The sequence below is a fragment of the Mytilus trossulus genome, chromosome 12 (assembly GCF_036588685.1).
Source record: "Mytilus trossulus isolate FHL-02 chromosome 12, PNRI_Mtr1.1.1.hap1, whole genome shotgun sequence".
Lineage (NCBI taxonomy): Eukaryota > Metazoa > Mollusca > Bivalvia > Mytilida > Mytilidae > Mytilus > Mytilus trossulus.
Genome location: NC_086384.1, coordinates 1,430,748 through 1,448,704, shown reverse-complemented (window position 1 = coordinate 1,448,704; position 17,957 = coordinate 1,430,748). Strand labels below are relative to the sequence as shown.

General features: G+C 33.2%; 1 protein-coding gene across 6 annotated transcripts in view; it reads right to left on the bottom strand.

Moving 5' to 3' along the window:
* Nucleotides 1-17,957, bottom strand: part of LOC134692957 (rap1 GTPase-activating protein 1-like) — a 252,361-nt gene that overhangs the window by 210,671 nt on the left and 23,733 nt on the right. For 5 of the 6 annotated variants that reach the window (XM_063553614.1, XM_063553613.1, XM_063553617.1 and 2 more), the window contains exon 3: nt 16,656-16,853. In XM_063553614.1, the coding sequence (XP_063409684.1) occupies nt 16,656-16,836 (181 nt within the window). In that variant the 5' untranslated portion in view covers nt 16,837-16,853. The remainder of the gene's footprint in view (nt 1-16,655; nt 16,854-17,957) is intronic. The other variant, XM_063553615.1, reaches the window with a different exon arrangement.

Sequence of the window (17,957 nt, the reverse complement as noted above, 5' to 3'; positions counted from 1 at the left end):
GGTTGACGCCATCGAGACCTTTGTTGGCAAAGGAAAGATTTAGAAAAGATCTTTTCTCTTTTTCATCTTTTCCAATGCGAACTGGCTTGAAAAGTCTGTGACTAGCAATATCAGAAATTATAGCTTGTAGTTTGTATTGGTTTGAATGAGGGTTTGTTACAGTGGATTCCAAACATAAATTGAACAGAGAATGAAGTTTTGAAAGGGGTAATTAATAAAGTTTCGTGCGAATGTGATGAATACCTAACGGTTTTTGTATGCATGACAGCAAGTCATTAATAGAGACATCATGCAGAGAGGGTGATGTATAATGACGATGGCCATGACTACGTCTACGTCGAGGAGTGGAGTTGAAAATATTCATCAAATTCACCAAGTTACACGAAGGACTAGATAGAATACCTATACCATCAATTTTGTCATTGCAGCCATACGGTGTTGCAGTTCCCAATTGTCTAATCCAGTAGTCTTCTTTTTGTCTACGGAGAGTCGTTGAAAGATTAGGATTGTTCGAGCTATGGTTAAGAAGTTAGCTAACGCTGCCACCAGATCACTATCCATATGTCAAGCATTCTGCAACAAAGTTGCAGGCTCGACAAAAACTAAACATTGATCCATGAATAATGAAAGAGGTCAAGGTCAGATGAACCATGCCAGATAGACATGTACAGCTAACAATTCTTCCATACAACAAGTATAGTTTACCTATTGCTTATTAATTGAGAAAAACAGACCAAAACACAATAAATACTTAGAAATGAACCGTGAAAATGAGGTCAAGGTCAATTAAAACATGTGCACCTGACATATAAATCATAAAATATTTCCATACATCAAATACAGTTGACCTCATTGCATATATAGTATTAGCAAAAATAGACAAAAACTCAAAAACTTATCTTTGACCACTGAACCATGAAAATGAGGTTAAGGTCAGATGACACCTGACAGTTGCCCAGGTACACCTTACAACCCTTCCATGCATTGGATATACTAGACCTATTGCTTATTGTATCTGAGATATGGACATTTTTACTTATGTATATTACTCTCTGAAGTAAATTTTCGTATTCAATCATAAAAAAGGTCTGACAGTGTGTATTTACCCTAAATAAATATAATTTAGATAACTGTGATCACGTCATGCTATATCTCTACACAGGTCAAAACAGTAGAATTAAATAGATATTGATTTTTTATATAGATAGAGATAACAGTTTCAAAGTCCAACTTCTTTAAATTTTGAAATGGCGTTCGCAAGTTCAATACAAAAAAGTCAAATTCCAGTTGGATGTCAGTTATGTGAAGGTGGAAATAAGATTAAATGGAAATGTATTACATGTGAGTCGCTCATGTGTAACAAGTGCAAGGATGGGGTTCATCTAAAGATTGGGAAAGATCACAAAATACTTAACATTTATGATATCGGAAAACCTGGAGGGTCAAAGAACACAATTATATTCAGTGAAGTCAAATGTGATGAACATTCTAACCAAGCTTGCTGTCTGTTTTGCAATACGTGTAATAAGTTTATCTGTCCAAAGTGTATCACTAAAGTTCATAATGGACATGAGTTAATTGAAGAAGAAGACTATAATAAAGGCAAAGTAGAAATGAAGCTTAAACAGAAGAGTGAAATTAAGTTAGAAATATCCAAACTTTATACAACAGATCTTACTCATATTCACCGTATAGCAGTATGTTCTGATGGTTCTATGTGCATGGCAGATCATACCAGATCAAAGTTACAACATGTCAAACTTCTGGAGGATAAAACTGAAGTTATAACAAGTCTTAACACTCAGATTTATGGAATAGCAAAAACTCATTCAAATAACATTCTTGTTATAACAGATAATGGGACTAAACTCAAACTAATCAACACCGTGGCAGGGGAGATAACTGATTCTAAGTATGATGTAAAACCATTGTATCCAACCTGTATCCATGTGACCAGTGATCATAGAGTCATCATAGGAGCCAAGTCTAGAGGTAATGCATTCCCTGTCACAGGAAGACGTGTAGTTATTGTACTGGATCAGGATGGAAAACAACTCAAGGAATATGAACATGAAAATCATAAGAAACAATTATTTAGTTTGCAGAGATTTCTAACAAGTATCAGTACTAAACGATTATTTTCCTTCCCTGACGGTGTAACTACTACCAGTAATGGTAACATCTGTGTGCTGGATAGGTTAGATGATGATTTCAGAGGTAGAGTGGTAGTGTTATCACCAGGAGGAGACATTCTAGGGACTTACACTGGTCACCATGATGTCAACACTGAGAAGAAACCATTTAAACCTTGTGGAATATTAACAACACCATCAGATAATATCGTTGTTACAGATGTGAACAATCATTTATTACATATTCTGACTGACCAAGGACAAAGCATTACCTACTACAACCTCAGTGACATGGGGATCTTAGGTCCGTACTCCCTTGCTCTATCTTCATCAGGAACTATATTTATAGGATGTGTTAATAAGACAAGAAGTCCAGACACCACAAAGGCCAAACTTTATGAGTTAAACTTTGCTGGATTCTAAAGATTTTACTCTGTCTACGACAGGAACTATCTATATTGGATGTGTTAGTGTTGCAGGAAGTCCAGACACTACAAAGGCTAAACAGTATGGGTTAAACTTTTCTGGATTCTAAAGATTTCACTTGCTCTGTCTACAATAGGAACTCTTTATACATGATGTGTTTGCAAGAAAGGAACTCCAGACACTAGAAAGGCCAAACTTTATGAGTTCAACTTTTCTAGATTCTAAAGTTTGTCCTTCTCTTTAATCTACATCAGAAACCATTTATATAGGATGTATTAATGAGATATGAGGTCAGACACTACAAAGGCCAAACATTATCAGTTAAACTTTTCTGGATTCTAAAGATTTCCCTTGGCCTTGCACTGTCTACATCAGGAACATTTTATATAGGATGCATTAATACAAAAGGAAGTCCAGATACTAGAAACAACAAACTTAATAAGAATATTTGGAATTTTGGTGATTATCATTTTTAAATCACCATAAAGAACTATCTACTGGTACATAGGAGTTTGAATTCTATGGATTTTATTGATTCAGGAACTTAAGATTCAGAAATTAGTTTGACCATGGATTTTGATTTTAACAATAATTTGAATATCATAACATTTCTTTTGAAAACTTATAAATTTCTGGGTATCTTAACATTGATACAAATTTTACCAATACAAAGCAAAAGACAATCTCTGCTGATATTTACATATTTACTGTTTATGTATTATCCTTATGAATCATTAATAAATCCAACTTCTCCACTCCAGTTTTTAACTTGTATGTATTGGTACAGGTAGCAGCATATTTACTAGGTTTCCCAAAATTTATAAAATTGATGAAAATTGTTAAAAATTTACTATAAAAGAGGGACGAAAGATACCAAAGGGACATTCAAACTCGAGATCTAAAACACTGCCAACACCATGGCTAAAAATGAAAAAGACAAACAGAAAAACAATAGTACACATGACACAACATAGAAAACTAAAGAATAAACAACACGAACCCCACCAAAAACTAGGGGTGATCTCAGGTGCTCCGGAAGGGTAAGCAGATCCTGCTCCATATGCAACACCCGTCGTGTTGCTTATGTGATTACAAATCCGGTAAATAGTCTTATCGGTAGGTCAAATTCATGAAAGGGAAGGGGATTGTAGTTACGATGTAAGGAACATATCCGATATCATTTGTGAAACGGTTATTCCATAACGGTCAACCAACTCGTGATGGCGTCCGTAAAATTTACAAAGGGATGATTTCAACTTCACCATTTGGAACTCTTGGTTTAATAGCTTCCTTGTGAGCAGTAACCCTCTATCAAGAAAATCATGATAGGAAATGCAAGCACGGGAATATCGTATCAATTGGGAGATATATCTCCCGTATGCAGGTGCTGCTGGAATGTTGCTACTTAGAAATGGAAAGTTCACAATAGGAAAGCTGAAATCATCTCTTTTGTCGTAAAGTTTTGTCTTCAACCAACCCTCATTGTCAATTTCTAGATGTAAGTCAAGATATGAAGCTGACTTAACTGTATCTGTAGTATCCTTTATCTCCAATTCGATCCACATAATCACTCCTTAAGGGGTCAACTGACCATTTTGGTCATGTTGACTTATTTGTAGATCTTACTTTGTTGAACTTTATTGCTGTTTACAGTTTATCTATAATATTATTCAAGATAATAACCAAAAAGGCAAAATTTCCTTAAAATTACCAATTTAGGGGCAGCTATCTAACAATGGGTTGTCTTACTCATCTGAAAATTCCAGGGCAGATAGATCTTGACCTAACTAACAATTTTACTCCCTTAATGCAAGATTTGCTCCAAATTCTTTGGTTTCAGAGATATAAACTAAAATCTACGTTTTACCCTATTTTCTATTTTTAGCAATTACAGCCATCTTAGTTGGTTGGCCAGGTCACTGGACATATTTTTTAAACTATATATTCCAATGATGATTGTGGCTAAGTTTGGTTAGATTTGGCCCAGTAGTTTCAGATGAGAATTTTTTGTAAAAGTTAAAGACGGACAACTATTAGTGACGAGAAAATATCACTTGGCCCTTTGGGCCAGGTGAGCTAGAAAAGGGAGTGAAAGGTGAACTGAATTTTGCATTTTCATGTTGTTAATGATTTGGTTGGACATAAGATTTTAGAGAGATGGTGACGTGTATTTCTATTCCAATTATAACTTTACATTTTTCAGATAAACTCACTAAAAATGCATTTCTCCAACATAAAATAACAAGAGTGCACACTCTGAAATTGTCTTGCCTTCTTTACTAATCATTGACATTATGTTGATATAAGTCCTAAATATAAAGCTTTACTTCAACTATCACATAAACTCAACATTAACCAATAAAACTAATCATTGATCAATGAACCATGCCAGGCAGACATATACAGCTAACAATTCTTCCATACAACAAATATAGTTGTAACATAAATTGGATTTTTTCCTTTGATGTTTTTATGAAATAATTTGCTTAAAAAGTGTGGTGAGGGAAAGCCATGTTATATTATATGCAAATTGATGTTGTACCATACTTTGCTAATTAAATATGCAACTCAACTAGAATCCAAAGGAAAAAAGGCGGAGCTTCAGCCATGGTATAACATATCCATTTTCATGTTATTCCATGGCTGAAGCTCCACCTTTCTTTTTTTTTAAATGTATCTGCCTCTTAAATATTTAGGAAACTGTTAAACTTACGAAAAGGTCAAGATCTTCATTTGTTTTCATTTTATAGCAAAAGTCAAAAAGCAATAAATTATGCGTACCCACATCTTAAGAAACCTTTTTCAAACTATAATGGATTTTTACGAATTCCCCTAATTTTGGAAACAATTACTAAATATTTCTTCTTTTAGTTGTGAAAAAAATGAAATGTGAAACTATCATTTCCTATGCGAAAATCAAATTTAATATCGATTTAAACAAGAATGTACACGCATGCCCCACTCGCTCTATCATTTTCTGTGTTCAATGGACCGTGAAAATTGGGGTCAGAACTTTAATTTGGAATATTAGAATTAGAAAAATCATGTCATAGGGAACATGTGTACTAAGTTTCAAGTTGATGTAACTTTAACTTCATCAAAAACTACCTTGACCAAAAACTTTAACCTGAACTTCGCACTATCATTTTCTATGTTCAGTGGACCATGTAATTGGGGTCAAAACTATAATTTGGCATTCAAATTAGAAAGATCAGATCATGGGCAATATGTGTACTATTAGTTTCAAATTGATTGGACTTCAACTTCATCAAAAACTACCTCGACCAAAAACTTTAACCTGAAGCGGGACGAACAGACGCACAGACGAACGAACGAACGAAGGCACAGACCAGAAAACATAATGCCCCTCTACTATCGTATTTGGGGCATAAAAAGGGGGTAGGAATTAATATCGGCTACAAATATCTGTGAAAAAACATGAATTTTTTTTTGCGATCAATTAGGGGAACGTACACTATCTACGCTCCCTGGATCCGCTACTGTTTAAATACAGTGTTTTATCATTAAAATTGTGTTTTAATAACTAATCTAATAATCGAATTAATTAAATTACGGCAGCATGAAAAGCAGTTTGTACGAAAATTAGAAATGTATAAATATACATTTTTCAATGAGATAAAAGTTCTGTAAAATATGATTAATTTGTATGATAACTTGAAAACAAACAAAATTCTTACCGTCATTAGAATCATTATTTAATCCTTGTCGCTGGAATCCAAAATTTTTGTTTACCTCAGTCAGATGACTTTATGAAATTACTTGCGCAAACAATCACACGGGGCCCAAAACTAAATGAAAATCAGGAAAATCTGACATTTTCTTTCCTTTTTGCAAAGTCAGGGGTTCTATTACATGAAATACACAGAAGATCATACGAGGCGCAAAAGTGACTTGTGCGAGCTTCCATTACATTGGATAAAACTGTTACTATCAATTTCCAATATAAGTTGAAGGTCTTGAAGCCGTCAATCATTTTATTTATATTACAAATTTTATATACCATGTGTCTTACTCATTAACATATTTAAACAAACTCATCCTTTGGATATGCTTGTTTAAATATGTAAACTCGTAATAACCATGGTATATATAGTACTTGATCTATTGCTTAAAAATGAAGAAAAACAGACCAAAACACATATACTTAACACTTAGCAATGAGCCCTGAAATAGAGGTCAAGGTCAAATAAAACCTGCAAGACTGACATGTTGATCATAAAATATTTCCATATATTACAATTATAGTTGACCTATTGCACATAGTTTTAGAAAAATACTGTAAAATCATAAATTTTCGTGGAGGATTTAATTTTGTTTATTTCAAGAATATAACCTCAAATTTAAATAGACCAAAACTCAAAAACTTAACTTTCACTACTGAACCATGAAAACCAGGTCAAGGTCTGATGACACCTGTCAGCTAGACATGTACACCTTACAATCATTCAATACACCAAATAAGTTGACATATTTCATTTAGTATAAGAAAAAAGACCAAAACACAAAAACTTAACTGTGACCACTGAACAATGAAAATGAGGTCAAGGTCAGATGACACCTGCTAATTGGACATGTACATCTTACAGTCCTTCCATAACCTAATATACTAGACCTATTACTAATAGTATCTGAGATATGGCCTTTACCACCAAAACTTAATCTTGTTCACTGATCCATGAAATGAGGTCGAGGTCAAGTGAAAACTGTCTATAGGGCATTGCAAGGTACGCACATACCAAATATAGTTATCCTTTTACTTATAATAAGAGAGAATTGAACATTACGATATATCTTAACCTTTTTTTCTAGTAGTCACTGAACCATGAATATGAGTTTAAGGACATAATAGACATATGACTGACAAAAAGTTCGTAACATGAGGCATCTATATACAAAGCTTTTTAAAGAAGTTAGCTAACGCTGCTACCAGATCACTATCCCTATGTTGAGCATTCTGCAACAAAAGTTGCAGGCTCGACAAAAACTAAGCATTGATCAATGAATAATGAAAATGAGGTCAAGGTCAGACGAACCATGCCAGGTAGACATGTACAGCTAACAAGTCTTCCATACAACAAATATAGTTGACCTATTGCTTAAAAATTGAGAAAAACAGACCAAAACACAAATATCTAGCAATGAACCGTGAAAATAAGGTCAAGGTCAATTAAAACATGCGCACTTGACATATAAATCATAAAATATTTCCATACACCAAAAACAGTTGACCTTTTGCATATAGTATTAGCAAAAATAGACAAAAACTCAAAAACTTAACTTTGACCACTGAACCATGAAAATGAGGTTAAGGTCAGATGACACCTGACAGTTGGACAGGTACACCTTAGGCCATGTTTTTTTAATTTGTTGGTTTACGGATTTTTCCCATAAAAAAGTCGGGTCGGTCGGTCGGAAAAAAAAAGAAAAAATATATCTTTTAAAGCAGAAAAATATGCAAAATTGAAAAACCAATTGTTCAGAGAACAATTGAAGGTCTTTCCACCACAACAATGTATTTTAATATAAAGGTGTAAAAATAGGTTTAAAATGTTATTTCAATCGTCAAATGATAGCTTATTGTACGCTGATTCCAAAAATATATGGTTTCCACACAATATTTTTTTAGATAAGGGAGATAATTTCTTACTTCCGGTTTGAAAAACTCTATTTCCGATAATATTTGACTATATACTTGACACTGATTCCAAAAATATCTTGTTCTATATACTTTTATATAATAAAGTACAATAAATAGCTACTTCCGGTTTACACAAGGTCACTTCCGGTTGTTTTTTCAAGGTTGAATGGTTTGATACCGTTTGTCAAAAGTCTCATGACTTTATTATGTATACACATGAGGTAAAAGCAAAGGTCAAAATCTAGAACGTCAACTTAAGCTATGACCTTGAGATTTATTTCAAGGCCATTAACCAAGAACCTCAAATCAAAAGACCATAGGTCTTAATTATGTTTCGTTAATGAGTTATATCACCATACGCGTATTTTTAAATACCAAAGGGGAGAAAACTCCCTTTTACATTCAACATACCCTTGCAATCAAAATTTACGTGTTACAACATGTCGCAACAAACAATTTAGAAAAAATAATTTGTCGATATCTTATACGTTTTCTGGAAATGAGTGGAAATGAGCCATATTCAAAAATTAGAATATGACCTTGACCTTTGACCTTGACCTAATTTTCATTTTTTGGGACCAAGGACCTCAAATCAAAAGATCCTAGGTAGCTATCAATTATGGTTTACCAGTTAGAAATGCAATTCACTTATATCAAATGAATAAGGGGAAATAACTCTCATATGGAGCGTTCATATCACTTCGGTCAAAATAGGACAAATCATGCGAAGGATATAACGAGCAATTTTGTAAAATAAATTTGTCATAATATTTTACGGTTGCGAAGGAGTTGCGCTAACAAGGAAAACAGTGTTTGGGGAGATAACTCCTACAAAGAAAAGTTTTCGATTACGCAGGGTAAATTTCAAAAGCACATCAATTGTTCGATATCATATACCAAATATCTAAGCGACATATTGTGAAACAAATGTTTATCGCAAGAACAAAATTAGGCGGAAGAAAAAAAAAAAAAAAAAAATAATCAGAAGAAAAACAATAGGTCTTTCCACAGAAAAGTGGAAAGACCTAATAAATATTTATTTCACCTCACTAACAAAATTTTTGTCTTATATGCTGTTTTGTCATCATTTCTTAACATTTAGTTCGATGAAATATTATTGATCAGTGATAATGAACATCGCATGACATCGTTTAATAACTTCCTGTAAAAAAGGGGGGGTTGCACGGACAAAGACGAAATTAAATCGTCATTTCACAAACAAGAAAAACAGATTCGCGTAGCTCTCAATCAATTCCAGAAAACTTGGTAAATAATCATCTTCAATCACAAAAACTGATACAGAAAAAAATGTAAAAACGTCGTACAAAAATAAGTTTCAACACACGTGTCGAAAAACGTAGTAGACTCGTCCACTGGAAAAACGACAATATCGGGTTAATCAGTTGTCATGCAATCCTGTTTTTATCCCAATGATCGATATTTTTTATTATCTATGAAACAAGAAAATGATTTGTTAATATTCAGTACTTTAATTGATGTATTCCACCTGTTCACATTTGGACAAGTCTATTTCTCTGAGATGATGCATCTTACAGACTGATGACAAATAAGGGAAACAAACTTATTTTGTAATTGTTTTTAAACAGTTTTAATTGATTTGTCTATTTTTAGAAACGTAAATTGGAAGTTTTATTTTTCACAACAGAAAGTGTTATCAACTTTGTTAATGATTAATGCATTTCATTTCATAAAAAAAGAAAATTTAATTATTTTTTTAGGGATAATGCATTGATATGGGTCAGCGGGAATAAAAAAAGCATGAAAGTCAATTTTATTTTTATTCTGAAAATCGACAAAATCGGGTCGGCGGATCCGTAAACCAACAAATAAAAACTAGAGGCTCTCAAGAGCCTGTGTCGCTGACCTGTTAATGTGTTTACTGATGTGGGCCATCTTCGTTGGTAGGCGGGGCATTAAACACTTTTAAAAAAAATAGATACCCTAAGTATTATGATTGTGGCCAAGTTTGAATAAATTTGGACAAGTAGTTTTAGAAAAGATTTTTATACAAGTTACAAAAATGACGAAAAGTTGTTCAATATAGACTATAAAGGACAATAACTCCTTAAAGGGTCCTCTCACAATTTTGATCATGCTGACTTATTTGTAGATCTTACTGTGCTGAACATTATTGCTGTTTACAGTTTATCTCTATCTATAGTAGTATTCAAGATAATAACCAAAAACATCCAAATTTCCTTAAAATCACCTATTTTAGGGCAGCAACCCAACAACAGGTTGTCCGATTCAACTGAAAATGTGTGAGGGAATATATCTTATTCTAATGGACATTTCAATCTAGAAAGATTTTCCCTAAATGTCTTAGTTTCAAAGATATAAAGCAAAAACTGCATTTTACCACTATGTTCTAATTTTAGCCATGTCAGCCATTTTGTTTGGTAGGCTGGGTCATCGGACACATTTTTTAAACTATAAACCACAATGATAATTGTGGTCAAGTTTGGTTAAATTTGGCAAAGTAGTTTTAGAGAAGAAGATTTTTAGAAAAGTTACAATAAATGACAAAAAGTGGTTAAAAATTGAATATAAAGGGCAATAACTCCTTATGGGGTTGACTGACAATTTTGGTCATGTTGACTTATTTGTAGGTCCTACTTTGCTGAACATTATTGCTGTTTACAGTTTATCTCTATCTATAATATTATTCAAGATAACAACCAAAAACTGCAAAATTTTCTTAAAATAACCATTTCAGGGGCAGCAACCCAACAACAGGTTATCCGATTCATCTGAAAATTCCAGGGCAGATAGATCTTGACCTGATCAACAATTTAACCCCTTGTCAGATTTGCTTTAAATGCTTTGGGTTTTGAGTTATAAGCCAAAAACTGCATTTTACCCCTATGTTCTATTTTTAGCCATGGCAGCCATCTTGGTTGGTTTGACGGGTCACGCCACACATTTTTTTAACTAGATACCCCAAGGATGATTGTGGCCAAGTTTGGTAGAATTTGGCCCAGTAGTTTCAGAGGAGAAGATTTTTGTAAAAGTTTACGGACGACGGACGACAGACGCAGGACGACGGACGCCAAGTGATGAGAAAAACTCACTTGACCTTTCAGGTCAGGTGAGCTAATAACGTGGCCTTACAATCCTTCCATGCATTTGATATACTAGATATATTGCTTATTGTATCTGAGATATGGACTTGACTATTTTTTACTAATGTATATTATTCTCTGAAGTAAATTTTCATATTCAATCTTAAAAAGGTCTGACAGTGTGTATTTACCCTAAATAAATAAAATTTAGATACCTGTGATCAGGTCATGTTATAGCTCTACACAGGTCAAAACAGTAGAATTAAATAGATATTGATTTATATATAGATAGAGATAACAGTTTAAAGTCCAACTTCTTTAAATTTTGAAATGGCGTTCGCAAGTTCAATACAAAAAAGTCAAATTCCAGTTGGATGTCAGTTATGTGAAGGTGGAAATAAGATTAAATGGAAATGTATTACATGTGAGTCGCTCATGTGTAACAAGTGCAAGGATGGGGTTCATCTAAAGATTGGGAAAGATCACAAAATACTTAACATTTATGATATCGGAAACATTCTAACCAGGCTTGCTGTCTATTCTGTAAAACTTGTAATAAACTGATCTGTTTCAAGTGTATTACTAAAGTTCATAATGGACATGAGTTAATTGAAGAAGAAGACTATAATAAAGGCAAAGTAGAACTGAAGCCAAAACAGAAAAGTGAAATTAAGTTAGAAATATCCAAAGAATATACAACAGATCTTACTTCTATTCACGATTTAGCAGTATGTTCTGATGGTTCTATGTGGATGGCAGATAATATCAGATCAAAGTTACAACATGTCAAACTAAGAGAGAATAGAACTGAAGTTATAACAAGTTTCAACACTAAGATTTATGGAATGGCAAAAACTGATTCAAACAACATTCTTGTTAAGACACAAGGTGAGACTAAACTCAAACTAATCAACACCATGACAGGGGAGATAACTGATTCCAGGTATGATGTTAAACCATTGTATCCAATCAGTGTCCATGTGACCAGTGATCACAGAGTTATCATAGGAGCCTGGTCTGGAGGTAAGATATTCCCTGTCACAGGAAGACGTGTAGTGGTGGTCATGGATTTGGAAGGAAAACAACTCAAGGAATATGAACATGACAATCATAACAAACAATTATTTAGTTTGCCAAGATTTCTAACAAGTACCAGTACCAAACGATTATTGTCCTACCCTTTATGTGTGACTACTACCAGTAATGGTAACATCTGTGTGCTGGATAGGTTAGATAAGGATTTCAGAGGTAGAGTGGTAGTGTTAATACCAGGAGGAGACATTCTAGGAACTTACACTGGTCACCCTGATGTCAACACTGAGAAGAAACCATTGAAACCTAATGGAATACTAACAACACCATTAGATAATATCGTTGTCACAGATACGAACAATCATTTATTACATATACTGACCAACCAAGGACAAATTATTACCTATTACAATCTCTGTGACATGGGAATCTTACTTCCGTACTCACTTGCTGTGTCTACATCAGAAACTACTTATATTGGATGTGTTAGCAAGAAAGGAAGTCCTGATACCACAAAGGCCAAACTTTATGAGTTAATCTATACTGGATTCTAATGATTTCCCTTGCTCTATTTACATAAGGAACTATCTATATTGCATTCGCTACTGTTGCATGAAATCCAGACACTGCGCGCGCCGAATTACACAGTTATTTCGTAGTGCATTTCTTAATAAGATAATAAATGAAAATTAAAAAAATCCCACCTGCGCTTTCTCAATAATAATTTTACAGTGTGTTGTACTACTTTTGGGACAAATTATATCAAAACTATAGAAAACTTCATCAGCTCTAACTCAAAATATGGATTATTTTATGTTAAAGGGGTCTTGAAACCTTTTGACAGCTTCCGAAGTGGTAATTTTTTACCTTTTTCAGCTGGACCGAATGGTCCCAATCACTACTTTACATTAATATTTATGACAAAAATTTGTTTACAGTGTCATTTCAACCCCCTACTTGCTACATTAGGCAATAAACAGAGAGAAATAAATTTGGAAGGGGTATAAAATAAATTGGCAAGTAACACACTGTCCACACTAAGGACTATTTTCGTAGACAACGAAAATCAAAGGAGGATAACTGTGTACTCGGACCCACTATTAATTAGTTAAACTTTTTTGGATTCTAGAGATTTCCCTCACACTGTCTACATCAGGAAATATAGGATGTGTAATTAATGAGGAAAGAAGATCAGATACTACAAAGTCAAACTTTATGAGAATAGTTAGGTGATTATCATTGTTAAATCTACATAATGAATGATCTATTAAGGATAACATGAGATTGAATTCTTTTGATTTTATTGATTCAGGAACTAGATTCAAAAATTAGTTTAACTATATATGGATTTGGATTTGAACAATAATTTGAATAATATAACATTTCTATTTAAAAACTTGTAAATATCTGTTGTTTTAACATTGATACGAATTTTACCAAGACAAAGCAATCAGACAATCTGGACTGATTTTTACATCTTAACTGTTTTTGTGTTATCATTATGACCAATTTTTTTCAAAAGCATCAAGTTTTTAACTTATAACTATTGGTACAGGTTGCAGCATATTTATTAACAGTAGATGAAAATTATTTTGGAACATAAAATTTCAACATGGTTCAAATATAGGACAAGAGTCTGGAAAAGGTCATGACCTTTTTTGAAAGGCCAGACACTGAAATGACATATCTTGGATAAATACCCTTTTCCAGTTCAGGAGTTATTGGCTTGAATGATTGCCATTATGGCAAGCTGCTTTTATTTGTTTTCCATTGTAAAGATATCTTTCAAAGTTATGTAAGTATTAAAAAGAAAATGTGGTATGATTGCCAATGAGACAACTATCCACAAAGGACCAAAATGACACAAACATTAACAACTATAGGTCACTGTACGGCCTTCAACAATGAGCAAGGCCAAAGATATATTACAATTCTAAAATAACGTCCTTCAAACGCTTTGAGTACATACAAAAAACATGTATGAATATATTGCTTGGGCTGTTCCAATCGTACTCCTACATCATATGCTTTTTTATAAATGAGGTAACTGACGTCATAGAACAATAACGTTAGAATATAAGCATTTTACAGGAAAATACACACTTGTGAAACCGAGAAATCATCACATCAAGAAAACGTAAACAAACGATGCTAAAGTGTGGTATAAGCCATTTTTTTTGTATACAGATAAGACATATAAGTAAATTGTCATTCAAATTTATCCAAAACTATCTTAATACGTTATTGTGAATAGTTTAAGCATGTCACTTATTCAGTTTTCTCCATTCTTTTACGCCAATTTAATAGTGCGTTTATTTATTGGAACTGCAAATATTTGCCTCTACCTAGACCGCTCAATCCAAATAAATTGCCGTATTTGTCCTATTAGAATCAAAATAATTCAAGGGGGCTTGAATATATCTTGATTTTACCCCGGGTTGTCCTTTGATGCTGATATTTTACCCCTCGCTATCGCTCAGGGTAAAATATTTGTCATAAAGGGCCAACCCATGGTAAAATCACGATATATTCAAGCCCCCATGAAATATTTCTTAAATAATATATAAAGGACAAGGTATGATAAGGCCCCTTTTTAGCCCCTTATTTTTTCATTTTTAAAATTCTGTTTTTGAAAGCTATTTATTATGTTAAAATATTCCCTGTTGCTTGAAATTTGTTTGGATGAATTTCAAACCCACTAATTTTAACAACTGTGTGAGGTGAAGGGGGTAAACTTTCTGTTATTATTCAAATATTGTAATTTTTATTCACTTTTCAGGTGTTTCTTACAAAGAATTTTTAGTTTTTAAGTGCCTGCGCCAATGAGACCAAGATTTTTTTTTATTATAATGTCATTGCACTGATTTTGCTGTCTTAATTTTCCCTTCTTTTAGCGTTTTTGGTGCCTTTTTATCCCCCTTATCTCACTAATTTAATAGTTTTGAACAAACAAACTTCAAACCTAAGGGAATATTTTAATGCAATAAGTAGCTTTCCAAATCAGAATTAAAAAAATTTGTAAGGGTTCCGCGGAACCCAGTGTCTCGCCTACTTTTGCTGTAAATCGCAGGCTCAACGAAAATGAGGAAAAAAATCAATAAAAATATTCCTCTTGATACTATCTATTGATTGTAAGAAGCTTCTGTCCAAGTTTGGTAAAAATCTTGGATGGTTAATAAATCTTATAAATGTTTGATAACTTTAACTGCAGACTGTATGTTATGTTAACTGGAAGAAAATCTAAGTCCATTTAAAAGTAAAATACAGAAAAAATGGAGTTATCTTTTTACCAAATTTACTTCTGGATACTATCTTATGATCATACATAAGCTTCTGTCTTAAGTTTGGTACAAACCCAGGATAGTTTAAGAAAGTTATTAAAATTTTAAAAACTTTAACCACATAGTGAATGTTATGTTTCCTCGCAGAAAAACTAAGTCCATTTAAAAGTAAAATACGGAAAAATGGATTTATTTTTTTACAAAATTTACTTCTGGATACTATCTACTGATCATAAACAAGCTTCTGTCCAAGTTTGGTACAAACCCAGGATAGTTTAAGAAAGATATTAAAATTCTAAAAACTTTAACCACAGAGTGAATGTTATGTTCCCCGCAGAAAAAACTAAGTCCATTTTTAAGTGAAATACTGAAAAAATGGAAATTTATTTTTACAAAATTTACTTCTGGATACTATCTTATAATCATAAACAAGCTTCTGCCCAAGTTTGAAAGTAATCCAGTATAGTCTTAGAAAGTTATTAAAATTTCAAAAACTTTAACCACAGAGTGAATATTTGTTGACGCCGCCGACATCACCGACGACGACGGAATGTAGGATCCCTTAGTCTCGCTTTTTCGACAAAAGTCGAAGGCTCGACAAAAATGAGAAAATAGGGGTGCCAAAATTGGGCCTAATCTTGCCTTGTCCTTTAATGAATTAACACATTATTTGGATACAAAAAATCATTTGAATTGCAATTTAAATCAAACTTTTATCCTTTTTCCTGTTTTATGTTTTCATCTTTAGAGACTGCAGAAATCATCAAAGAAATATTTTCAAAAGGACAGACAAAAGATACCAATGGGACATCCAAACTCATAATTTCCTGTACATGCATTAGGAAATTAGCTGTAACTGATCTATTGACACTATAACAGCTAATTGATAAACACTGTATGTCACCCTCTCATCGTGACATGTCTTTTGGCTGTTTATAGGCCATTAGGTTGCTGTTTCCAAGTGACATATAACCCATATCTACAACTATATAAACCATTTGCTAAATTTAAACTTCTTTCTAAATATTTTAAAAACACTTACAGACATCAATTAAAGCTGAGCTTTCATCATCTTCCCTGTAGGGTGGCAAATCATAATGATGCCACAGTGGCACATCTCTAATTTGGTAGTAGCCATGATTATCTGGCACCCTGGGAATGGATGGTGAAATCCTGTAGCAGTCTGTCCAATGACCAACTTGTCCTTCATAATGTGCAGGCATCCTTCATTGCGGTCTACCTAAAAAAAAAGAGGGGGAGGTTTTAGAAGCCACAAGTATACCAGAAATAAGTCCTTCATAATGTGCAGGCATCCATCATTGCCGCCTTCCTAAAAATTAAAAGGTAAGTTTTAGAAGCCACAACTATACCAGACATAAGTTCTGCATAATGTGCAGGCATCCATCATTGCAGTCTATCTAAAAATAAAGGGGGAAGGTTTTAGAAGACACAACTATACCAGCAATTCCATAACTTTATATTTTTCCTTGGGAATGAGAAATCACTGAAAAAAAACAATCAAAATTAAGTACTGTATATATATTCAGAAATTAATTATTACATTTATTATTATGAATGCTTGCACTTCAACTCTAACAAAAATGCAAAATCTAATCAATGAAGTTGAAAGTTTTTATTATTGTGAATCTGATATTGTCACATTTTTACACTGGGATGTAAGCTGATAGTTTTAATATATTTATTCATATGGACTGGGAAACAAGTTTTGCAACTTATATTAATCCCTTTCCACTTTGCGGGTGCGAGTGCTGCCTTGTAGCGGCATTAGCCTACTCTTTTTCAAAATCTACAAGGGTGTCTTTAATGTGCAAGAGATATTGCTCTCTCTTAACACTGGTCAGCCATTTATTGTCGTCTTCCAATGGACTATCATTGTTTCCTCAAGACCATACTTGCAAATGGTGTCAAGGGATAGCCGAAAATTGAGTTCCTGAAATTTTCATTCCGTACAGGAATCAAACCAGGAACCTTTGTGTTAGTAGTCAGATGCACTAACCACTACACCATGGCTCTCTAAGCTGGGATGTAAGCTGATGACTGTAATTCTGTTCAAGGTCATCCTAAGATTGCGGACGCAAAATAACATCAGAATCAGTATTGTCTATTAAAGTGTTTAGTATGATATATTCTACATATAAAAGCATATATTGGTATGATATAAATTTATAAAAGAATTAACATGGAAATCACAAATTACTACCAAGAAATGTATATGAAACAGGAAATTCGATTTGAAAATGTAGTTTTATCTTATAGATAAATAACTACAAAATAAAATGTTTTCATTCTTCAAATTTAAAATTTTGAAACATCAAACTTAACT